Consider the following 26157-nt stretch of genomic DNA (forward strand, 5'->3'; position numbering starts at 1 on the left):
CCATCTCCTCCAGGAGGTTCATGAATCTGCCCTTGTCAGCTTTATGCAATAACCTGGCATCCATCCTCTGTGAGGGGAGTGTGTGTCCATTCTCAGCCAGATGGGCAGCGAAGTTGGATCTCTCAGCTATACAAAGCTACATGCTCACCAAACCTGATCTCAAGTTCTTTACCAGTCTGTCCCACATAGCAGGCATCACAGTCTGAACATTCCATCCTGTACATCCGCAGACAACTTATTACTTCCCCTCACATACATCTCAAGTATTGACCACGAGGAGAAAATTCGAGAAATTAGAACCAATAGAGAGACCTACTGTCAATCATTCTTCGCACGCACAGCAACAGGTTTGGAGGGATCAGATAGTGGTACCGGAAGTACCCGCTCCCCCGCCACACACCATTACGTGGCTTGCGGAGCATGATGTAGATGTAGATGAAAGTGTGTCATTGGGCAGATGCTGGAATGCGACAATTTGTGCAACTAGACGTAAATGATCTTCCAAAGCAGTAAGATATAAAGAGGCGAGTTCGGTTTTGTAACACATCATACCAAAATATGTCTACCCAACCCCAGTATCAAACGATGTTTAAGTCTGAGATAAGTAGTGGGATCGTGGCGAAGGTGTTGTAGTTGTTGGAATTCGTTGTACTCGATTCGCACAAGAGGGCGTTGATCTGTGAGGTCGTCCACACAACGTTGTCTGCGCTCTTCAGGTGGTGCACATCGATTCTAAACTGTGCAGTATAGTTCCGGTGGCTGAATCACCTGAGGCCTTTCGGATTGCGTCTGCTAGCGGTTGGTGGCCCATTTAAATGACTAATGGTCTGCCTTCGATATCAACATTGAACTGATGAACTGCCTCATAAACCGTTATAAGTTCACAGTCATAGGTAAGCCACTTACGCTGTGAAGCTTTCAGTTTACATGAGGAAAACTGAAGTGATTGCTTAACCTGTCACTGCCTGTTGGAGAACCGCCTCAATAGAGGAATCATTTGCATCAGATGTAATAGTGATATCAGCGTGAGGAAGTGGAGGTGCCAAAATCATGACATGTGCAAGATAGTCTTTAAGCTGGTCAAAGGCGAGCTGCATGCAAGGTGGCCCAGCCAACTTACATTTTACCAGTGCTAAAACTTCTGTGAGTTGAGCCTAAATGTCGATTACTTGCAGAAGGTAATCGCGATAGAAATTAATCATCCCTAGGTGTGGACATAATTTTTGGAAATACACTCCTGGAAATGGAAAAAAGAACACATTGACACCGGTGTGTCAGACCCACCATACTTGCTCCGGACACTGCGAGAGGGCTGTACAAGCAATGATCACACGCACGCCACAGCGGACACACCAGGAACCGCGGTGTTGGCCGTCGAATGGCGCTAGCTGCGCAGCATTTGTGCACCGCCGCCGTCAGTGTCAGCCAGTTTGCCGTGGCATACGGAGCTCCATCGCAGTCTTTAACACTGGTAGCATGCCGCGACAGCGTGGACGTGAACCGTATGTGCAGTTGACGGACTTTGAGCGAGGGCGTATAGTGGGCATGCGGGAGGCCGGGTGGACGTACCGCCGAATTGCTCAACACGTGGGGCGTGAGGTCTCCACAGTACGTCGATGTTGTCGCCAGTGGTCGGCGGAAGGTGCACGTGCCCGTCGACCTGGGACCGGACTGCAGCGACGCACGGATGCACGCCAAGACCGCAGGATCCTACGCAGTGCCGTAGGGGACCGCACCGCCACTTCCCAGCAAATTAGGGACACTGTTGCTCCTGGGGTATCGGCGAGGACCATTCGCAACCGTCTCCATGAAGCTGGGCTACGGTCCCGCACACCGTTAGGCCGTCTTCCGCTCACGCCCCAACATCGTGCAGCCCGCCTCCAGTGGTGTCGCGACAGGCGTGAATGGAGGGACGAATGGAGACGTGTCGTCTTCAGCGATGAGAGTCGCTTCTGCCTTGGTGCCAATGATGGTCGTATGCGTGTTTGGCGCCGTGCAGGTGAGCGCCACAATCAGGACTGCATACGACCGAGGCACACAGGGCCAACACCCGGCATCGTGGTGTGGGGAGCGATCTCCTACACTGGCCGTACACCTCTGGTGATCGTCGAGGGGACACTGAATAGTACACGGTACATCCAAACTGTCATCGAACCCATCGTTCTACCATTCCTAGACCGGCAAGGGAACTTGCTGTTCCAACAGGACAATGCACGTCAGCATGTATCCCGTGCCATCCAACGTGCTCTAGAATGTGTAAGTCAACTACCCTGGCCAGAAAGATCTCCGGATCTGTCCCCCATTGAGCATGTTTGGGACTGGATGAAGCGTCGTCTCACGCGGTCTGCACGTCCAGCACGAACGCTGGTCCAACTGAGGCGCCAGATGGAAATGGCATGGCAAGCCGTTCCACAGGACTACATCCAGCATCTCTACGATCGTCTCCATGGGAGAATAGCAGCCTGAATTGCTGCGAAAGGTGGATATACACTGTACTAGTGCCGACATTGTGCATGCTCTGTTGCCTGTGTCTATGTGCCTGTGGTTCTGTCAGTGTGATCATGTGATGTATCTGACCCCAGGAATGTGTCAATAAAGTTTCCCCTTCCTGGGACAATGAATTCATGGTGTTCTTATTTCAATTTCCAGGAGTGTACTACAGCAGCGGCAGCTGAAAGATGAATTCCATTTGTCGTGGTGTAGGACAAATGCCGTCGTCATTAACGATATACCTGAGAAAGGTGACCTCAGTTCGTCGAAACTGGCATTTTTCTTCATTAATCACAAACCGTTATCATCAAGCGTATCGAAAACTCATTTAAGATACAGTTCATGCGTGCCCTTGTCTGAGGACGTTGTCTAGGTGGGCAAAGCAGGTTATGAGCTTGAACAAAATACCACCAATAAAAAGATGCCAGGTTTAAATCGCGTTTTTCAGGCTATGTAGCGTAAACGGGAACTCGAAGAAGCTGAAAGGCATGATAACCGCTGTCTTGTGAATATCTTTTGCATTCATCACTATCTGTTGGAACGCTTGCTTGCAGTGAGTGACCCAAAAACAGAAGTGCATACAAGACAATAGATGAAATTCTGATTGTTCAGTGTGGGTGAAGCCCATGAGCTGTTCAAAGGTCTCAGAACTCCGGCTTTTAGGAGTTCACCGATTGCAGCCTTTGTTGTACAGAGCTTGCCTGGTGGTAACCTGTATGGTCTGTGATGGACGGGAGGGCGTGGCATAGTGCACTGTATAAACTACTCTTGCAGAGAGATTGGGGGTACAGGCATGCATGGAGTTTCAGTGGGAAGCACGTTAGTAAGAGGCACATTTCTGACCTTGTTGATGAGTGAAAGGTTGTATTGACAGCGGCACTTCCTCAGAGACTGCCATCGCCGTGTTGACGCTAGATTGTGATGGTGTGAGGAAGCTGTCGTGGGCGCATGTGGGTGACTGTTGTGTCCGAACTCGGCTGCAGCGAGATGGTGGGCATTCGGAGGCTGTTGCTGCGATCTATGTGCAGTGCTATTGCTGTCGGGCTGAGTATATGATCACGAACCTAACCGTTCGGATTATTGTGGCTCAGTATGTCCCAGATTTTCGTCGGAAGTAGGAGTGGCAACAAAGCCTCAAAGTAAATCGTTTGTATCACGTCATTGTTAGATTTTATTGTCCACTGTTGGAGCAGTGCAATTGATGAATGTCGGTTGCGCCGGCCGGTGTGGCCGAGCGGTTCTAGGCGCTTCAGTCTGGAACCGCGCGACCGCTACGGTGGCAGGTTCGAATCCTGCCTCGGGCATGGATGTTTGTGATGTCCTTAGGTTAGTTAGGTTTAAGTAGTTCTGATGACCTCAGATGTTAAGTCCCATAGTGCTCAGAGCCATCTGAACCATTTTTGAATGTCGGTTGCAGAAGAGTAGATTATAATGCACCGTACACTCTAACACTGAAATCACTGTGTTGTCTTGTTAACTGCACCAAACAATGGCTGAATAATGGCGCATTGTTGACGTGTAGTATCTGAATCTGCATGAAAATAAATCAGTATGTGGTCGTCATGGGTAACCAAAGTAGAGCCCTATCCCAGGATAGGGCCAGGATGACAGATAACACGTCCCGATATGAGCTAGCACTCGTTTTATTGCACGAATAATCGCAATACAGGACCACATCCACACAAGAGACAGAGACAGAACCGACTAAAGGGCATTCACAGTTCGAAAGACTACAGTCAACAGTCAGCGAGATTAATTTGTTGTGTTGATAGAGGTGCTTCCTCAGAGACTTCCATTGCTGTGTCAAGACCCGGTTGGGATGGTGTTACAAAGTTCTCTACGGAGAGTGTAGGTGATTGTTGTGTCTGGGCTTGGCAGCAGTGTGATGGCAGGGATGCTCAAGCTGGTACTGTGGTATTGTTATCGATGTTATTGATGCACTTTCAGTGTTAGAGTACGACGAAGATTCTGTCTGCTAATCGGGCCAGTTATGCAACGATATATGTTCATGGGTAATTATGGCGAGTTACACTTGCAATGCAAGTTTGAAGATCCATAAAGTCCATAACAAATGATATGGTATCAGTTGATAACTACACTACTGGCCGTTAAAATTGCTACACCACGAAGATGACGTGCTACAGACGCGAAATTGAACCGACAGGAAGAAGATGCTGTGATATGCAAATGATTACCTTTTCAGAGGATTCACGCAAGGTTGGCGCCGGTGGCGACACCTACAACTTGCTGACATAAGGAAAGTTTCCAACCGATTTCTCATATAGCAATTGACCGGGGTTGCCTGGTGAAACGTTGTTGTGATGTCTCGTGTAAGGAGGAGAAACGCGTACCATCACATATCCGACTTTGATAAAGGTCGGATTGTAGAATATCGCGATTGCGGTTTATCGTATCGCGACATTACTGCTCGCGTTTGTCGAGATCCAATGACTGTTAGCAGAATATGGGTTCAGGAGGGTAATACGGATCGCCGTGCTGGATCCCAACGGCCTCGTATCACTAGCAGTCGAAATGACAGGCATCTTATCCGCATGGCTGTAACGGATCGTGCAGCCACGTCTCGATCCCTGAGTCAACCGATGAGGACGTTTGCAAGACAACAACCATCTGCACGAATAGTTCGACGACGTTTGCAGCAGCACGGACTATCAGCTCGGAGACCATGGCTGCGGTTACCCTTGACGCTGCAGACGAACCTGTGTGCACGAATGGCAAAACGTCATTTTTTTTCAGATGAATCCAGTTTCTGTTTACAGCATCATGATGGCCGCATCCGTGTTTGGCGAGATCGCGGTGAACGCACATTGGAACCGTGTATTCGTCATCGCCATACTGGCGATCACCCGGCGTGATGGTATGGGGTGCCATTGGTTACACGTCTCGGTCACCTCTTGTTCGCATTCACGGCACTTGAACAGTGGACGTTACATTTCAGGTGTGTTACGACCCGTGGCTCTACCCTTCATTCGATCCCTGCGAAACTCTACATTTCAGCACGACCGCATGTTGCAGGTCCTGTACGGGCCTTTCTGGATGCAGATAATGTTCGACTGCTGCCCTGGCCAGTACATTCTCCAGATCTCTCATCAATTGAAAATGTCTGGTCATTGGTGGCCGAGCAACTGGCTCGTCACAATACGCCAGTCACTACTCTTGATGAAGTGTGGTATAGTGTTGAAGCTGCATGGGCAACTATACCTGTACACGCCATCCTAAGCTCTGTTTGACTCAATGCCCAGGCGTTTCAAGGCCGTTATTACGGCCATAGGTGGTTGTTCTGGGTACTGATTTCTCAGGATGTATGCACCCAAATTGCGGGCAAAATGTAATCACATGTCAGTTCTAGTATAATATGTTTGTCCAATGAATACCCGTTTATCATCTGCATTTCTCCTTGGTGCAGCAATTTTAATGGCCAGTAGTGTTGTCCGCATAACCTACGTCAGAAGTGTGACGGAGTCCTGTTCATGTACATCTACATCATATTTCGCAAGCCACCTAACGGAGTGTGACAGAGGGTACCACTAACTGATCCCTCGTTCCTTGTTCCGCTCTTGAATGGCTTGTGGAAAGAATGATTGTTGGTAAGCCTCTGTATTAGATTTAATTTCTCGAATTTTCTCGTCGTGTTAATTTCTCGAAATGTCTGTGGGACGAAGTAATATGTTGTCCAACTCTTCCTGGAAAGTGCTCTTTCGAAATTTTGGTAGTAAGCCTCTCTGTGATGCACAATGCCTCTCTTATAATGTCTAGTACGGGAGTTCATTGAGCATATCCGTAACGTTCTCTTTTCATTGGATCCCAAATTGATGAACAATAATCAAGAATCGGAGAACAAGCGCCTTGTAAGCCACTTCATTCACAGAGCGTTACACTTCCTTACGATTCTTCCTCAAAATCTCAGTCTGTCATCTGTTTTCCCTGCTATTTGTTTTAAGTGGTCATTCCAAATAAGGTTTCTCTGGACAGTTACTCCTAGATATTTTTGCGGTGTATACTGTTTCTAGCAATTTGTCATCAATAGTGTAATTGAGCAGTAGTGGATTTCTTTTCATATCCACGTGCAATATGTTACATTTATTTACATTCAGCGTCAAGTGCCAGAGACTGCACCATTCATCAGTCCGCTGCTGGTCATTCTGCAAATCTATGCCGTTGCATAGCTATTTTCTTATAGAGAATCGCATCACCTGCAAACCTTCTTAAAGAACGTCTGATGCTTTCTACTAATAATTTATATACACTGTAAACATTAACAGTCCTATCACAGTCCTTGGGGTATTCCGAAAATTACCTTTACATCTGTCGATTTCCTTTAAGAGGAACGTATTGAGTTCTATCTGCTTGGGTCGCACGGAAAGCGTTTTCGGATAGCCAAAGCAGTTGAGGCAAACACACGCATAAAGCTAGAAATCCGGGTTCGAGTCCCATTTCGGCACCAGTTTTCAACTTACGCCATTGATTTATTTCGAAGCGCAGTTGCGACTGAAGTTGGTACCTCCCTCAAGACATTGATATTTACAGCTCCTGTATCAAAAAACTGTGGTGTCTGCTCTGTTAGACATGTTCGACAGAACAGATATAGTATACCCGTAGGCTTGATTGCTATGATACCCTCAGTGTGGATGCACATCAGGGTCCAAATTTCTTGCGGGAAACCAGGAAATGCTGCGAGCAAGTGAGTGTGCGGTAAGTTGAGGATTTGGATCGGATGGAAAGCATGCTTGGATAGCCGAAACAATTAAAGTGACCGCTCGCGTAACGTGGGAAATCTGGTTTCGAATCCTGATCTGGCACAATTTTACAACTTTCGCTATTGTATTATTTCAATGCCCAATTGCGTACATCTTCGACGGAACAGACATCATCAGACGCATGTAGTAAGTGTTAAAACTTTCTGCGGTATTCCTACACGAACCTCTTCCGCCATTTCAGTCGCAACTGTCAACAGTCTGTTCCACACTATCGTATCTGTATACAATTTGCCAAATAAGCCTCCCACATGCCACAGTCTTCACGGATTTTCAGTACATTCCTTTGGAAGTTGGCCCACTTTTGACAACTCGGAAATCAAAACAATGGATCAAATGGCTCTGAACTCTATGGGACTTAACATCTGAGGTCATCAGTCCCCTAGAACTTAGAACTACTTAAACTTAACTAACCTAAGGACATCACACACATCCATGCCCGAGGCAGGATTCGAACCTGCGACCGTAGCAGTCGCGCGGTTCCGCACTGAAGCGCCTAGAACCGCTCGGCCACCACGGACGGCCTCGGAAATCACTTCAACACCACCTGATTCGTGTAATATTCTCATTTCAGCACAATCACTGCATGATACTTACATTGTCACTAATAACGTCCGGTGTTTTAACATTTTCGACATTTGTCACGGTACTTCATTTGTATCATTCGGAAATCTGCTTTTTTTAAGTGTCTTGAATTTCAGTTTTGAGTTTATTACACTTCTTGTTACGTTGTCTTCGGAATTCATCATTCTTCCGATTAAGTGTATTAGTAAGCTCTACTCACACATGATCAGTTTCGTCATACAATTGTCCCTCATCTCTTGAGTCATTTCTTCGATTCTTTTACTATTTTTTTCAGTTTCCTGATTAAGTTTTTTCATTTGCTGGTCGAGTTTTTCACGTTTTTGCAATATCTGCAACAGTAAATCATTACTAATTCCCATTTTGTAACCCTCCTGGTGCAGAACTATGTATTTTCGTGCCTGAATCACAAATCTTCTATCACACAGCTCGCGAAACGATCAAGTTCAAAACTTTTTTCTAAATTAACTGAATCGTTGAATTGTCCTTCCCAATTAAGTGTCACTATCGTTTTGCCCTGTGTCAGCCATTGTAATAATGGTCACAATAATCACTGTTCATTATAACTGATGCCTATGCATGGTTTAAATTTGTTAATATTCTTCACAGTTTCTTTCCTAATCACTGCTGAACAATGTTTAATCCAATTCGATATGAACTGGTACTGTCGCAAAAAACTGATGCACACACAATGTTGCGATGTTGTCTTCTCCAACGTATCAGAAGATTGTGATGCGACATGCGTCCCCATGAACAGTCTTCTACTGCCCAACCGCATCAATAATTCTTCATGTACCATAGGAACAATGTTCTATCTAAGATGATTTGATACTATTTATGCCAATAGTGATGCTTAGCTTTATTGAGCAATAATCTTAATTATGACGAATCAGCATCTCAGTCTGCCCAAAAACACCTCAAACATTGAACACGATTTATTTACATAAATTCTCTTGAAATCGACTTAACATTACAATTTGTTTCACAATACCATGTGCCATACATGTGAACCACCTTGCTACATCACAGTTACCTTACAACTCCTCTTACTAACTTGCAACTCTTTCTTCACTGCGAATATCACTGCTCACTGTTGGCGTCAGCGATATTGTATACCAAACCGTAAGAGTACTGTACCCTTGGACAATGAATGATTGAAAAGGAGTGATTTGCAATGATAAATCACACTGTACTTGTGACAATGTCAATGTACTTCTACATGGATACTCTGCAAAACAATGTCTGGCAGAGGGTTCATCGAACTACTTTTAGAATAATTCTCTATTACTGTACTCTCGAACAGCTCACAGAAAAAAGAGCACCTATATCACCTATATCTTCCCGTGCGAGCTCTGATTTCCCTTATTTTATTGTTATGATCGTTTCTCCCTATGTAGGTTGGCGTCAATAAAATATATTTGCATTCAGAGGAGGAAGTTATTTGAAACTTCGTAAGAAGGTCCAGCCGCAACGAGAAACGCCTTTGTTTTAATGATGTCCACCCAAACCCTGTATCATGTCGAAGACAATCTCTCTCCTGTTTCTTGATAACACAAAACGTGCTGCCCCTCTTTGAACTTTCTCGATGTAATCCGTTAACCCTACTTGGTAAGGGTCCCACATCGCTCAGCAGTACTCCAAAGGAGGACGGTAAATGTAAATGTCGTGTGACTAGGGCCTCACCTCGGGTAGACCGGTCGCCGGGCGCAAGTCTTTCGATCTGATGCCGCTTTTTTTTTTAATACAGTAATTTAAAATGCTTGTGGAAGCATCTTTGTCAGCACCCGAAAGTTAGTATGAAAAGAGGGCTGGCAGGTGTAGCGACGTAAAAATGAAAAAAATGGATAGAGCCAACAGCACCCGGTGTTCCTAGGCGGTCACCCATCCAAGTACTAACCAGGCCCGATGTTGTTTAACTTCGGTACTTCGGTGATCGGACGAATACTGGTGTACTTTTTTCTTTTTTTTTCTTTTTTCTTTTTTTTGTTTTATCGTTGGTTTTTTTAAGAGTGGAACCGCATCCTATTACTCAGTTACTGTCTCTCTCTCTCTAACTTTATTCGTTTTTTTTTCCTTTTTTTCCTAATATAATCATACATGTACTAGTTTACTAGTTTATAGGTAGGCATATAACAAAGATAGACAGATACATGGAGACTGGTTATATTTCACCACCTGACGCTAGTTATATATCTAGACTTATTTTTGCTAGAACAACATGTAAGACGCAAGAATGAGATCAGTGTACGAATCATCAAAACTCAATTGAAATACTAAATGGACAATTGAGGGAAATTGAGAGGAGCACGCACACATATTTTAGAGTTGTTTCGCATATGCATGATGCAATGCAGCTGATAAGAAATTGGCAAAATATTCATGGTGTTTATCACTTTTTTTATCTTAGCATATTCTTCCCAAATGTAAGTAAAAAAAAGTGAATCCATCGTGAAATTGCCGGTCGATAAGGGCGTAGACGGTATGGCCCAACCACCACACAGCAGTATTGTGTTTTGCACGTGGGAAATATTTAAAATCCAGCACAATGACACTATCAACAGAGACGTGGGCTGGCGTAGTTCGCTTGATGAGAGCCACCATTAACTGGCAAGTCCTCCACACATCGGAAACAGCTTGACATTGCAGGCGGTGTTCTCTGGTGTCAGGCACGTCACACCTGCCACAGTTGGGGGAGGCGAGAAGCTGAATATCGGCTAAACGCTGATTGGTGGGCAGTGTATTGTTGACAAGTTCGTACCACAACGCAGACACATCGGAAGGCAGAATACGTCGGCGACTTACTCGTCGATGGGGATGAAACGATGATGATTAGGACAACAAAACACCCAGTTCCTGAGCGGAGAAAATCTCCGACGCAGCCGGGAATCGAACCCGGGCCCTTAAGAGTGACATTCTGTCGCACTGACCACTCAGCTACCGGAGGCGGACGAGAGGACGGTGAAGGATAGTTTAGGCAGACTCTTTAGTAGATCTGTTACATCTTGTAATTGTTCTGTCAATAAAACACAGTCTTTGGTTCGCCTTCCCCATAACATTTACTATGTCTTCTTACCAATTTAAGTTGTTTAAGGGTTTGCATTTGGCGAATGCCTGGAGAGTGATATCTGCCATCATGTGTCGTGGCCAATAGTGAAGTACAGAGAAGGTGTCGTTACGATATGAGAGCGTTTTTGGTAGTTCGGGTGAGGTCCACTCATTGAGGTTAAGATAACAATAAATGTGGAAGGATATGAACACTTTTTACAGCATTGTGTACTGCGTACAATAGAGGAGCAATCTGGAGAGTGTATCATCATGACAATCTACCCTGTCATAAGGAAGCATCTGTGAGGGTTGGCTTGTGGACAGTAACGTTCATGGCCTGCCCAGAGTCCCAACCTGAACACAATGGAACGTGTTGTGGCTTACCAACACAAGTACAAGGATAGCGTACCAATAGGGAGAAGAAAGGAGGCACGAAGGGCGCCAAAAACAAACATAACAATCATCCATTTATTGCACTATTACACACGCACATCACGATATATGAGACATTATAATTGCCATACTCAACTCTATTATGACAAACAATATGTATCACGAAGGGCACACACAATGGAGTTTAAGAAATTACAACGGCACATCAACTCCGCTATGACAAAAAAATGTGCATAATGAAGGCCGCACAATTTTACCAATGTAAGAAATTAAAATAATACTAGCATAAAATTAACTAAAATGCCTTGAAGGAAATGTTTATGAGAAGAACACGACGGGCCCGCATGGGAGGAGGCAACACAATACTTAACTCAGGTGCACCAAAACAAACAACAGACACCAGCCCGCGCCAACAACGGACACGTAAGGCACGCAACTACTCTCTCCGTTGCGGTTCCGCGCGTTCCACCCAAGTAATGGCTACCTGAAACATTTTAATACTTGGAACAGTACACCAGTGATGAGCAAATTAAAAAAAAACTATAACATGCCATAAAAATACAATAATTTAAGTAAATCACATCGTATGATTATGAGCTTAAGTTCCTTCGGTAATTAACAGATTACGAAACAAGTAAAGGGGCATGTGCCACTATTAAATGTTCCGTAATTACACTACTAAATTTCTCAGTACCCAAGTTGCAATTAACGCAACAAGATCTAAATCATTTAAGTGATATGGTTACTTTAAAATAATAACAAAATCATTTCATACAGCAGAGGACCAAGAATGGCCCGATCAGTGCTCCACAGTGAAGCAGTTCACACAAATGGTGCTCCACGGCTCCGAGCACACAGCCCCATACAAAATGCAACACAGCCACAGCGACCCGGCGTACTACCAGAACCACCAGGCAGTGAACCAAAATCGTACGAAGCCAAAACAAGGACCGACTTTTAAAATAACGAGTCCTGGTCCTGGCCGGACAACAGACCAAATGCCGGGAAATCCATAAGGAACCTCAGCCAACTTAATACCAAAACAACAATTTATGAAGACCTCTCAGTCCAAAGGCTTCCGTTTAGTCGCGAAGGTGGCTCCGACCCGTCTGTTGACGTGCCAAGCGTCGTACGGAGTGCCCAATCAAGCTCGACCTTCGCTAACGGAAAGCGGAAGCACCACAAGACAAAACAAACTCCAATCTAACTGCGCGAAGCAAACTCTAAGGAGTGCCACTCGAAGACTATGCACTTGAAGGTCAAACATAAAGCACCCAGACTAACGTGCCGCTGATCGACACACTTCTATCACCAGCGTCTAGTACAGTACGGAGAGCAGCGTACCCCATCGATATACATCCATGGGACGGTAAACGAGGATAGCAATCCCAGCGACGGAGAGAGAGGAGGACGAAATGGCATCCCGCCGCACATAGAAGGTATTTCAAACTCAGGCTCGACAAACTACAACAGGCGAGATTTTGCTCCCCTTGCGAATCAGGTTAAACGGCACACCACACCGCTGTCCACACTATTAACCGTAAAATCACGGTCCGGTCTTCCCATCGTGCCCCACTCGGCGTCCAGACGCATCCAACCCCAGCCGAGCCGAACTGTCTCCACGCCGAGGCAGCCACCTCTTTTCTTCTCACACGCCTCCGGCTAAGCTCCGGCCGGCGATCACACACGGAAACAACCACCTAACGCCAAAGCGCCGTCTGCGTGAAAACTCAGCACTAAGATCAATACGGACTTGGAAATAAGCGAGCACCGTAACAGAACGCCTTTGGGGTGAGTTGGAACATCGACTTCGTCCCAGACCCCGTTGTTCAAAGTCACTGCCTTCTCTAGTTCCGGCTGTTGAGGAAGAATGGGTGCCATTCCTCCACAGACATTCAGCCACCTCACTGAAAGTGTCCCCAGCAGATGTCAAGAGATCATAAAGGCAGAGGAAGGATGAACTCCGTACTAATGTCCACTAATTGGTGTCCGAATACCTTTGATCAGACAGTGTACACTCTATGACAAAAGAAACGACACATCGCGGAGGAATTATCCGAATGGTGCGGAAATAAGTAGATGCTTTGTAAATGTACAGAGAAACAAAATGATTTCAGAAAAATTGGATAATATATTCAAGAGGAACAGCTTCAAGTCAATTACACGATGGTCGACCTTTGGCCCTCTGGAATCTAACTGACTGGAGTGGAACTGTCTTCAGTCACGAGTCCCGCTTCGAACTGAGCCCTGGTGACCAGCGAACAGGTGCCTGCAGACGCCCCAGATAGAGGTGGGATACCAAAGTGACTGTCGACCACCTTAAGACCTGACAACCTGGAGTGGTGATACGGGGTGACAATTCGTCATAGCAGGACCCCTTTAGAAGTCATGCGGGGCATCCTTCCAACACAGCAGTACGTCGACGATATTCTACACTCCGTTTTGTTGGCCTATAAGGCAAGCCTCCTCGGCTTGCATTTCACCAACACAACCATTTCCGACGAGACACACTAAATATTAGATTTTTTGAATTTTCTTTTTTTTTTAATTAGGTTATTAGACGTACATCGAGACAGAACAACGTGAAAAACAAGTGTCATATACATTAACTGAACACATATGGGGAGGTTTCAAATGCAGCTGCTGTGTATGAAATCCGTAACTTTTGGTGGTAAAGTAAAATGTAATTTCTTTCTGCGGATAGGTATAGGCTACTTGACAGAGTACACACTTCCCTCTGATTCTGTGGCGTTATTTCTTTGTGCTACATGGTACACAGTGCCCTGAGGTGCTATCTATTGGTAGATGCTTTCCTACTGTTGTATGTTTTTGATGTGGTACACCAGTTTTACATTTTTTTTTTTTTTTGCTAATGATACGCTCTGACGTCCAGGAATTTCTGATTAGCCTGGAAAACTATTTGTCACTGCATACTATCGCCAAATCGAGATCACTGTCTACAGCTAACACATCGGCTCCAATTCTTCGTTTGCGTGGCCATGTTGTCCGCAGTTGCTTCACAATAGTTCAGGGTATTTTCGTTCTGTCGTTACAGCCACAAAGAAGTGCATGTTTTTTGTTTCCACGAGACGCGTCTCGCTTGCTTGAGGTAAAGCATCACCAGTGATCTGATGGGTTGAAAATAAATAAATCGCCAGGTCCTGATGGGATTCCAATTCGGTTTTACAGAGAGTACTCTACTGCATTTGCTCCTTACTTAGCTTGCATTTATCGCGAATCACTTGCCCAACGTGAAGTCCCGAGCGACTGGAAAAAAGCGCAGGTGACGCCTGTATATAAGAAGGGAAGAAGAACGGATCCTCAAAATTACAGATCAATATCCTTAACATCGGTTTGTTGCCGGATTCTCGAAGAGATTCTCAGTTCGAATATAATGAATTTCCTTGAGACAGAGAAGTTGCTGTCTATGCATGAGCACGGCTTTAGAAAGCATCGCTCCTGCGAAACGCAACTTGCCCTTTTTTCACATGATATCTTACGAACCATGGATGAAGGGTATCAGACGGATGCCATATTTTATGACTTCCGGAAAGCATTTGACTCGGTGCCCCACTGCAGACTCCCTACTAAGGTACGAGCATATGGGATTGGTTCCCAAATATGTGAGTGGCTCGAAGACTTCTTAAGTAATAGAACCCAGTATGTTGCCGTCGATGGTGAGCATTTATCGGAGGTGAAGGTATCATCTGGAGTGCCCCAGGGAAGTGTGGTAGGTCCGCTGTTGTTTTCTATCTACAAAAATGATCTTTTCGATAGGGTGGATAGCAATGTGCGGCTGTTTGTTGATGGTGCTGTGGTGTACGGGAAGGTGTCGTCGTTGAGTGACTGTAGGAGGATACAAGGTGACTTGCACAGGATTTGTGATTGGTGTAAAGAATGGCAGCTAACTCTAAATATACATAAATGTAAATTAATGCAGATGAATTGGAAAAAGAATCCTGTAATGTTTGAATACTCTATTAGTAGTGTAGCGCTTGACACAGTCACGTCGATTAAATATTTGGGCGTAACATTGCAGAGCGATATGAAGTGGAACAAGCATGTAATGGCAGTTGTGGGGAAGGCGGATAGTCGTTTTCGCTTCATTGGTAGAATTTTGGGAAGATGTGGTTCATCTGTAAAGGAGACCGCTTATAAAACACTAATACGACCTATTCTTGAGTACTGCTCGAGCGTTTGGGATCCCTATCAGGTCGGATTGAGAAAGGACATAGAAGCAATTCAGAGGCGAGCTACTAGATTTGTTACTGGTAGGTTTGATCATCACGCGAGTGTTACGGAAATGCTTCAGGAACTCGGGTGGGAGTATCTAGAGGAAAGGAGGCGTTCTTTTCGCGAGGAAATTTAGAGAACCAGCATTTGAGGCTGACTGCAGTACAATTTTATTGCCGCTAACTTATATTTCGCGGAAAGACCACAAAGACAAGATAAGAGAGATTAGGGCTCGTACAGAGGCATATAGGCAGTCACTTTTCCCTCGTTCTGATTGGGACTGGAACAGGGAGACAAGATGCTAGTTGTCGTACGAGGTACCCTCCGCCACGCAGAGTATGTATGTAGATGTAGATGTAGATCTGTAATTGAGTTATTTACATTTTGATTTGCCTTAAGATTGAAAAACAGTTCATTAACAATGTGGTGATTTTTACTTAAGGTGATTTCCACTAGATTTCTCGCCGACATCGTGAAATGCCGTCTGCTAGCACATCGTTGATGCTTCTCCTCTTTATACACCGATAGTTGTAGTCTAATTTTAGATGCTCTGCAGAATTAAGTATTTTTTATGTTTTACACAGCACACTTTTCCGCACACGACTGTTTTCTGTTTGTTTTTGTTCTTCTAAGTATGTATTGTGGTTTGTGTTTCGTAGTGTTGCCAACATAACATTGCCATTAGTTTTGCCAACATAACATTACCATTAGTTTGTCTTTGACTTTTACTCATTTTTTTGTTTATTGTATGTGTGTAATTCTGTTTAATTATGTTGCTGTGTATTTATGTACTGTGTAAGAGTAGTGAAGGAATAGTGGTGATTTCTTTTCGGTGTGTGAGGGAGAAGCCATGATGAGTGGACATAAGTGTTTATTAGTGTGATGAAGTGTCAGTTGGAGGAGAAGGTTAGGAGCAAGATGTAAAGTAAAATTGGAAGGGAGTGGGGGCGGTTGGGTGGGAGACTGGGAGAGGGTGAAGGATGGAAAGGCTCTTTTCTTTTTCGTGTAACTTCATAAATTATTTTATATAGTGTCTTATTTCCAATATTTATTTGGTCATTGAGCAAGTGTTTATTCTGTGTTAACCGCCTCCACTTTCACTGTTGCTGTCAATCTCTGAGTCGGCATCAGAAGAAAACCCTTCCAAAATACGCGCCAGAATTTCCTCTTCCTTTTTTCTGCGAGAGCGTGTGAAACTGGAAATACAGTAACTGGCCGTAGCTAGTTATGTTGCTTTTAGAGCTGAAGTGCTTTCAAAAGGAACCACTACAACAATAGTGAAAATAAGTACATAAATTTAATTTCTGTCCGCAATATGCCGAGACAGATTCAATCACAATTTGGAAACACAGACAGTCGTGCGCCATAGACAAAAATGGCTCCTATATTTGCTCATCTAACTGCTAAGATTTGAAACATATGAAGTAGTTCAAGCTGCAGCTTCTGGTGGGCAGCACCTACTGGAGACGTGAAAGGTAGCTACAGGATGTAGCTACTGTGCGTATGCCATGAAATGAGACAATCCTAGGTAGCTTCAAACGCAGAAACGCAAAGTATAACTATTTAAAAAAAGCTGATAAAAATGCTCTTAACGCATTTTGAAGAGACAGTCTTCACTCTTTCCGATCTTATCATGTAAGTGTAGAAAAGTTGTGGTATGTTTTCAAAGAGATACTCGTAGTATCGACAGCAATTAAGAGATATATACCACATAAATTAATAAGTGATGGTACTGATCCCCCATGGTACACAATACTGGTCAGATCGTTGTTGCAGAAGCAACGATAAAAGCATGCCAAATTTAAAAGAACTCAAAATCCCTAAGATTGGCAACGTTTTACAGAAGTTAGAAATATGCGCGTACTTCAATGCGAGATACTTGTAATAATTTCCACAATGAAATTCTGTCTCGAAATCTAGCAGAAAACCCAAAGAGATTCTGGTCATACATAAAGCACATCAGTGGCAAGACACAATCAATACCTTTACTGCACGATAACAATGGTGAAGTCACTGATGACAGTGCCACTAAAGCAGAGTTATTAAACACTGTTTTCCGAAACTCCTTCACCAAAGAAGACGAATAAATATTGCTGAATTTCAATCAAGAACAACTGCCAAGAAGAGAAACATAGAAGTAGATCTCCTTGGTGTAACAAAGCATCTTAAATTACTTAATAAAGGCAAGGACTCCGGTCCAGATTGTATACCAGTCAGGTACCTCTCAGAGTATGCTGATAAAATACTTCCATATTTAGCAGCTATATACAACCACTCATTCACAGAAAGATCGCTACCTAAAGACTGGAAAATTGCTCAAGTCACACCAATACCCAAAAAGGGAAGTAGGAGTAATCCGCTGAATTACAGGCCTATATCACTAACGTCGATTTGCAGTAGGGTTTTGGAACATATACTATATTAGAACATTATGAAGTACCTCGAAGAAAACGATTTATTGTCACATAGTCAGGACGGTTTCAGAAAATATCGTTCTTGTGAAACACAACTAGCTCTTTGTACTCATGAAGTAATAAGTGCTATCGACAGGGGATGTCAAATTGATTCCATATTTTTAGATTTCCAGACGGCTTTCGACACCGTTCCTCACAAGCGTCTTCTAACCAAACTGCGTGCCTACGGAGTATCGCCTCAGTGTGCGACGGGATTCGTGATTTCCTGTCAGAAAGGTCACTGTTCGTAGTAATAGATGGAAGTAATATCCGGCGTTCCCCAAGGAAGTGTTACAGGCCCTCTATTGTTACTGATCTATATTAACGACATAGGAGACAATCTGAGTAGCCGTCTTAGATTGTTTGGAGATGATGCTGTTATTTAACGACTTGCAAAATGATATAGATAAGATATCCGCATGGTGCGAAAAGTAGCAATTGACCCTGAATAAAGAAAAGTGTGAAGTTATGCACGTGAGTACTAAAAGAAATCAGCTAAATTTCGATTACGCGATAAGTCAGACAAATCTGAAGGCTGTAAATTCAACTAAATACTTAGGGATTACAATTACAAATAACCTAAATTGGAACGATCACGTAGATAATATTGTGGGTAGAGCAAACCAAAGACTGCGATTCATTGGCAGAACACTTAGAAGCTGCAACAGGTCTACCAAAGAAACTGCTTACACTACGCTTGTCCGCCCTATTCTGGAGTATTGTTGTGCGGTGTGGGATCCGCATCAGGTGCGATTGACGGAAGACATCGAAAATGTACAAAGAAGGGCAGCTCGTTTTGTATTATCGTGAAATAGGGGAGATAGTGTCATAGACATGATACCTGAATTGGAGTGGCAATCATTAAAACAAGGGCGTTCTTCGTTGCGACGGGATCTTCTCATGAAATTTCAATCACCACTTTTCTCTTGCGATTGCAAAAACATTCTGTTTGCACCCACCTACATGAGAAGAAATGATTATCAAGATAAAATAAGAGAAATCAGGGCTCGCACGGAAAAATTTAAGTGCTGGTTTTTCTCGCGTGCCGTTCGAGAGTGGAACCGTAGAGAGACAGCTTGAAGGTGGTTTATTGAACCCTCTACCAGGCACTTTATTGTGAATAGTAGAGTAATCACGTAGATGTAGATGTGAATCACATAATCTGAAAGGGATAATGCCAACAAGCACACGGCGTGTTGCTGCTGCTTGTCTTCGTTGGTGTCAAACCGTACTTTGGCCAGCAAGGTCGTCGGATCTTTCTCCAGCTGAGAACATTTGGAGCATTATGGGTAGGGCCCTCCTACCCAGCTTGGAATTTTGACGATCTAACCCCCCAGTTGGACAGAATTTGGCTCGATATGCCTCTGGAAGACATCGAACACCTGAGTCAATCAATGGCAAGCCGAGTAACTGCTTGCATAATGGCCAGAGGTGGACTAACTCGTTCTCGGCGTGCGCAATTTGTGAGGCACTTTCCCTGCAATAAATCATTCAATTTTTCTGAAACTGTAATCACTTGTTTGTCTGTAGTCGTAAATGACACCTACCAATTCTGTCCCATTCTGATAATTCCATCGTGGTGCGTCCTTTCATTTTAGTGTGTGTTACCGTTGTGGCGCAAAAGCCAGTGAGTCTCTAGTTGTGCTGTGCGGCTGGCGTGACGTTGCAGGTACCGGCAGCGAGCAGCGGAACTGTCACGGTTGTTCCGCGACCAGCCACAGCCGCCACTGGAGCGCGCTGTCTACTGGACGGAGTACGTGCTGAGGCACGGCGGCGCACCGCACATGCGCAGCGCGGCGCTGGACCTCAGCTGGTGGCAGCTGCTGCTGCTCGACGTCGCGGCCTTCGTCGCCGTCTGCTCACTGGCGCCAGTGTTCCTCTGCCTCTTTGTGGCCCGCAGGTGTCGCCGTCGGCGGGCCACACGTGCAGTCTACGCCGAGTCGAAGAAAAACCAGTGATGATACCGGCGCTTCGACGCCCGAGATACCTTCTTGAATTCAGTGGGGTCGATCACTCGCACGCCATGTAATCTGACTTCTCCCCACTGCAGTTATGTAAATACAATCAAAACAAATTCTCTGTATTTATCATAACAAAAAGTTAGCAATTTGTGCAAACAGCATTGTAAATACTGGATGGATTGATATGCTGAGTATATCGCACTCCATATAATCTGACTTCTGCCCACTGCAGTTGTGTAAATACAATCAAAACAAATTCTTTCTATTCATCATAACAAAAAGTTAGAAATTTGTGCAACACAGCATTGTAAATAGTGGATGGATTGATATGCTGAGTATATCGCACGCCACATAATCTGACTTCTCTCCACTGCAGTTGTGTAAATATAATCAAAACAAATTCTCTGTATTCATCATAACAAAAAATTATCAATTTGTGCAACACAGCATTCTAAATAGTGGACGGACTGATATGCTGAGTATAAAACATAACAAATATTTTAATGAAAATTGTGAAGCAGCTACAAGTCGCATACAAATTTTCTTTACTTTGGACTAGATTAGATTTACTTTCATTCCAATCGATTTGTAGTGAGGAGGTCCTCCAGGATGTAGAACATGTCAGAAAAGCAATAATACATGACAAATATCTACAACTAAAACAATTAAGCTGATGTACCTTCCACAGGTTCGAAGCGGGATGATTCTCATTTTTTTAATGAACACTGTATGAAAGAATCATTTTAGAACACTCATTTACTAAGATCGAATTAATGCACTGCATTTAAATTTTTTTAAAAAAGGCTCTTATTTATTTATAAGGTAATAAACATATAATAGAACAATTACAATACCTATTTACAATGAACACATTACTCCATTGAAATGGCGCAGAAATTAGTTTGTACTTTACATATACAAAAATCACTTTGTTCTACTGAGAAATTCATCCCTGGAGTAGAAGGAGTCGGCCACCAATAAATCCTGTAGGCTTCAAAAAATGGTTCAAATGGCTCTGAACACTATTGGACTTAACAGCGGAGGTCATCAGTCCCCTACAACTTAGAACTACTTAAACCTAACTAACCTAACGACATCACACACATCCATGCCCGAAGCAGAATTCGAACCTGCGACCGTAGCGGTCGAGCGGTTCCAGACTGAAGCGCATAGAACCGCTCGGCCACTCCGGCCAACCTTTAGGGTTCTTTTAAAATGAATTTCATTGCTTGTTAAAACTTTTTATGGCTGCTGGCAACTGATACGTTTCACATGACAGACGCCGACATCTTCAGAAATTTAGTGACATATGTGTGTATAGTGCTACCCTCATATACGAGGGGCGTTTGAAAGGTCCGTTCAAAGTCCGAGAGATGGCGCCACCAGCGCGTATCGAGGTCATGTTTAGATAGACGTTTGGAAAGAACGCACACCAAGTTTCAGCCATATTGGTCTACTTCTTTGTATTTGGCATTCGTGTGAATCAAGGAAGTCGAATGATTGTCAAAAAACGGACGAAAAAGAATTTCGTGTGGTGATTAAATATTACTTTACGAAAGGCAAAACGCCTCAGGAGCCTAAAGACAAGCTTGATAATCATTTGGTGACTCTGCACCTTCGATTAGAACAGTTTATAAGTGGTTTCAAAATTTTTGGAGTTGTCATATGGGCAAAAGTGATGCTGAACGTTCTGGACGCCCTGTGGAGGTTATGACTCCAGAAATCATTCATAAAATCCATGATTTGGAGATGGATGACAGAAGAGTTAAGGTGCGTGGGATTGCTAGTGCTGTGAACATATCGAATGCGCGGGTAATAATCTTTTGCACAAACATTTGAACATGAGAAAGCTAACCCCTCAGGTGGGTTCCGCGATTGCTCACGCTTGACCAAAAACGGAATCGTGTCAACTGTTGCAAGGATGGTTAGTAGCTGTTCAGGAAGAATCCGCAGGACTTTAATCGCCGTTTCGTCACTGTGGATGAAACATGGATACATTACTGTACTCCTGAGACAAAACAAACATCTAAACAATGGGTTACCAAGAGAGAATCTGCACCAAAGAAGGCGAAGACCATTCCTTCGGCCAGAAAGGTTGTGGCGACTGTCTTTTTGGATTCGCAAGGGATAATCCTCATCGACTATATGCAAAAGTGTAAAACTATTACAGGTGCATATTATTCATCGTTATTGGATTGTTTGAAAACCGAGCTGCAAGGAAAACGCCGGTGATTGGACCGCAAAAAAGTCCTTTTCCATCACGACAATGCACCAATGCACCAGCACACACCTCAGCAGTTGTGGTCGCAAAATTAATGGAAATAGGATTCCAATTCGTTTCATATCCCCCCTATTCTCCAGACTTGGCTCCCTCAGACTACTATTTGTTACCCAATTTGAAGGAATGGCTGGCGGGACAAAGATTTTATTTAAATGAGGAGGTGATTACAGCTGTTTTGCAGACTTGAACAATTTCTATTATTCGGAAGTGATCAACAAATTAGAACAGCGTTGTACGAAGTGTATAAGTCTAAAAGGAGACTATGTCGAAAAATAAAAAAACGTTTGCCCATAACACGTAAGTAGTTTTTATTATTGCACGGACTTTCCAAACTCCCCTCGTTTAAGATACACTGATGGGGAAAAAATTACGACACCAAAGAATGTAAAGTATTGAAATTGCGGGAATACGTTTGTTTAGGTAGCATATGTAAGTGATTAACAATTCGAGATCGCTGGTTAATGTAAGCGCTAGATAAGTCGTTACGAACGTGAAATGCTGGTACACTCATAATCGGATAACCTCTAGCATGTTGAAAGCTAGCATGCAGACGTGCATGTGTTGTGTTGTATAGGTACCGGACGTCAATTTGTGGAATGAAGTTACATGCCAATAGCACTGGTCAGTCAATACAAAGACAGTTAATGCTCTTTGTCGATGATGCTGGAGTTTGCGTCCGATGATGTCCCATCTGTGCCCATATGGTGATCGAGCAGGCCAAGGTAATATTTCGACACTCTGTAGAGCATGTTGGATTACAACAGTGATATGTGGACGGGCGTTACGCTATTGGAAAACACCCCCTCGAATGCAGTTCATGAATGGCAGCATAACATCACCAAACTGACGTAAAAATTTGTAGTCAGCGTGTGTGGAATAACCACGAAACTGCTCCTGTTGTCATAAGAAATCACACCCCAGACCATAATTCCAGGTGTTGGTCCATTGCGTCTAGCACGCAGACAGATTGGTTCATGCTCTCAACTGGCCTCCTACAAACCAACACAACGGCGATCGCTGGCAACGCGGCAGAACAAGCTTTCATCAGGCACAACAGTCCTCCACCCTGACCTCCAACGAGCTCTCGGTTGACACCACCGAAGTCACCAAAATCAGTGGTTTGGGATCAGTGGAATGCACACTACAGAGTGTCTGGCTCAGACCTGTTCTTCAAGTAACCGATTTGTGACAGTTCATCGTGTCACTATGGTGCCAATTGCTGCTCAGATTGCTGCTGCAGATACAGTACGATACGCCAGAGCCATACACCGAACACGATGGTCTTCCCTCTTGGTAGTGCAACGTGACCTTCCGGAGCCCAGTCTACTTGCGACCGTACATTCTCACGATCATCGCTGCAGGCAGTCAGGTACAGTGGCTAAATTCCTGCCAAGTCTTTCTGCAATACCGCAAAAGGAACATCCAGCTTCTCGTAGCTCTCACCACATCGTTCGAACTTTGTGAGGTGTTGATAAGGTGTCTTTGTCGCCTTAAAGGCATTCTTGACTGACATCAACTCACCATGTCCAGTCTCAAACGTAACTAACGCTAACGGCCGGCCGGCCGGAGTGGCCGAGCGTTTCTAGGCGCTACAGTCTGGAACCGCGCGACCGCTACGGTCGCAGGTTCGAATCCTGCCTCGGGCATGTATGTGTGTGATGTCCTTAGGTTTGTTAGGTTTAAGTAGTTTTAAGTTCTAGGGGACTGATGACCTCAGCAGTTAAGTCCCTTAGTGCTCAGAGCCATTTGAACCATTTGCTAACGACCGTGACATCCTATATTTAAAGCAAACCCTATTTGCATCTTCATAGTGGCGGTTAGAGGCGGCATATCACGGATCGCGTGGCCCATTCCGCCGGAGGTTCGAGTCCTCCCTCGGGCATGGGCGTGTGTGCTGTTCTTAGCATAAGTTAGTATCAGTAGTGTGTAAGACAAAGAACCGATGACCTCAGCAGTTTGGTCCCTTAGGAATTCACACACATCTGAAAATTTTTGAACATCTTTCAGATGTAAAAATACGCCTATCAACTTTCGTTTATATGGCACAGCTCCTTGGCGTTGCGATTTTTTTTTTCCGTCAGTGTATATCTGGCTGTGTATAGCACCACCTCCAAACATAAAATATTTTATGAAAAGGTATGTCATTACAGTATTTCCATCGGCATATACATTACACGTCAAAAGACGTCTTTCATGAGAATTAATAAATCGTTCCTAGACGATTCGTAGTCACTAAACTTCGAAAAAACTCACAGCATGTCGTTCAGAGCTTGTAAGAGGTTCCATACCAGTATATGTCTAAAATATACACGGTGTTAAGAAAGTTATTCCAAATTTTAAGAGCCGTAAGTATATAGCAAAACAAGGAAAAATGTGCAGTAAACATGGACCCTAAAATGTTTACCTTAAGAATTATGAGCACTTGTTCATCTTTTTTACTGTGGAAAACAGCTCTTGATCTGCAAGCTCTTCGCTGTTATGAACGACCTACAGAATGCAGTAAGCAAATGAGCAAACTATTGAGAACATATTATTTTGTAATAAATCAGCATCTATGAAGCAATAGCGTGTAGGCAATAACATTCCTGACTTGGCCAGAGTCCCGCCCTGAACCCGATGAAATCCCTATGGGATGAGTTGGAACATCCCGTTTGCTCCAGCATACGCTGTTAACTGCATACGCCCTACACGGCTGTACTTGTGCGTATCGATGAATGAGGTGTTCAGTTTTGTTTTTCATTTATTGTAAGGCATTCTTCTTGTGGCGGCGCGTTGTCGGTTTGTTCGCCAACAGGAAAATATTCCACTCACCTTTCGGTGATCTTTCTCTGCTGTTAGAAAACAAATGATGTTCCTCGGCTAGAGAAGTTATATCATAAACTAGCTGCATTAATCATACCTAAAGGGTACATGTAATGCTTTCCGAACTCCAGGTATTTACTAGCTATTAAATGAGAGAAAGTTGTAGAATGAAAATTCGTTTATATTGTCACTTCTCGGATACAAATTAACTACCAAATCCGATCTAATTGATTGTTACAGTTACAACATTCACACGTAATGGCGGTCACTTTCAGTGGCCAACTTGTAGTATGTGTCTTAACCTGTCATTGGCTAATTAGCAAATCGGTTTTCTGTGAAACAGAATTCCCGCTTAGTATTCCAGAACTCGGTTATTTCGAACGTTCAGGTCTCGGTCACGTCTTGCGCAACATGCTAAGCTGATTTAAGTTGTACAAAAAGTCACTGTTCGCATAGAAAATCCGGAATTTACACTTGCGCCTTTGTTGTTCGTCCGTAAATACTTTACAACGTTCCACGGTCTTTTTAAGGTCGTAATTCCGCAGAATTAAAACATCTTTTCAGAGCTCCAAGTAAGCCTGTCCAATCGTGATGATATCTGAGCTCCAGATCCTTTCTAGACTCTACAGACACAATTTTCCGCTACCGTATACTCAGTTAGCAGATACGCCAATACTCTCATATTGCTTTTCATTTACATCTTCATTCACTGTAGCAATCAAACATTTAATCAGCAATAATTAACAGTAGACATAACATTCATAACAGATAAAATTATTAACGAAAAATACATTTTTTTGACAGCTTCATATTTCATTGCCTGTACGACAAGTAATATGGCAACACTGTATGATTACCGACCGGGTTGGAGGTTTTCTCGGCTCGTGGGCTGAGTGTTGTGCTGTCCTCAACATCATTTAATCGTCACCGACGTGCAGGTCACCCAGTGCGCCGTCATCTGAAATAAGACTTCACCTAGCGGCGGCCGAACTTACCCGCATGCGGCCTCCAGACCATCAATGCCACACTATCATTTTACTGTTTTCATATGTTTGTTAGTGTATGCTCGTCCTGTTAGTAAGAATTGTCCCTCGGAGTTTTGTGATCGCGTGGTTTTTCGTTGTAGTCATCAATTCCCCGAGGAT

At 43.9% G+C, this 26157-nt stretch overlaps 1 protein-coding gene across 1 annotated transcript in view; it reads left to right on the plus strand.

Annotated features, from left to right (window-relative positions):
* The window catches only part of LOC126279553 (UDP-glucosyltransferase 2-like), a 95378-nt gene extending 74922 nt beyond the window's left edge, over positions 1 to 20456 (plus strand). Inside the window, exon 6 of the mRNA XM_049979687.1 lies at positions 19638 to 20456. Within this exon, the coding sequence (XP_049835644.1) occupies positions 19638 to 19926 (289 nt within the window). The 3' untranslated portion in view covers positions 19927 to 20456. The remainder of the gene's footprint in view (positions 1 to 19637) is intronic.
* Positions 20457 to 26157: the final 5701 nt, after the last annotated feature.

The sequence above is a fragment of the Schistocerca gregaria genome, chromosome 1 (genome assembly GCF_023897955.1).
Source record: "Schistocerca gregaria isolate iqSchGreg1 chromosome 1, iqSchGreg1.2, whole genome shotgun sequence".
Classification (NCBI taxonomy): Eukaryota; Metazoa; Arthropoda; class Insecta; order Orthoptera; family Acrididae; genus Schistocerca; species Schistocerca gregaria.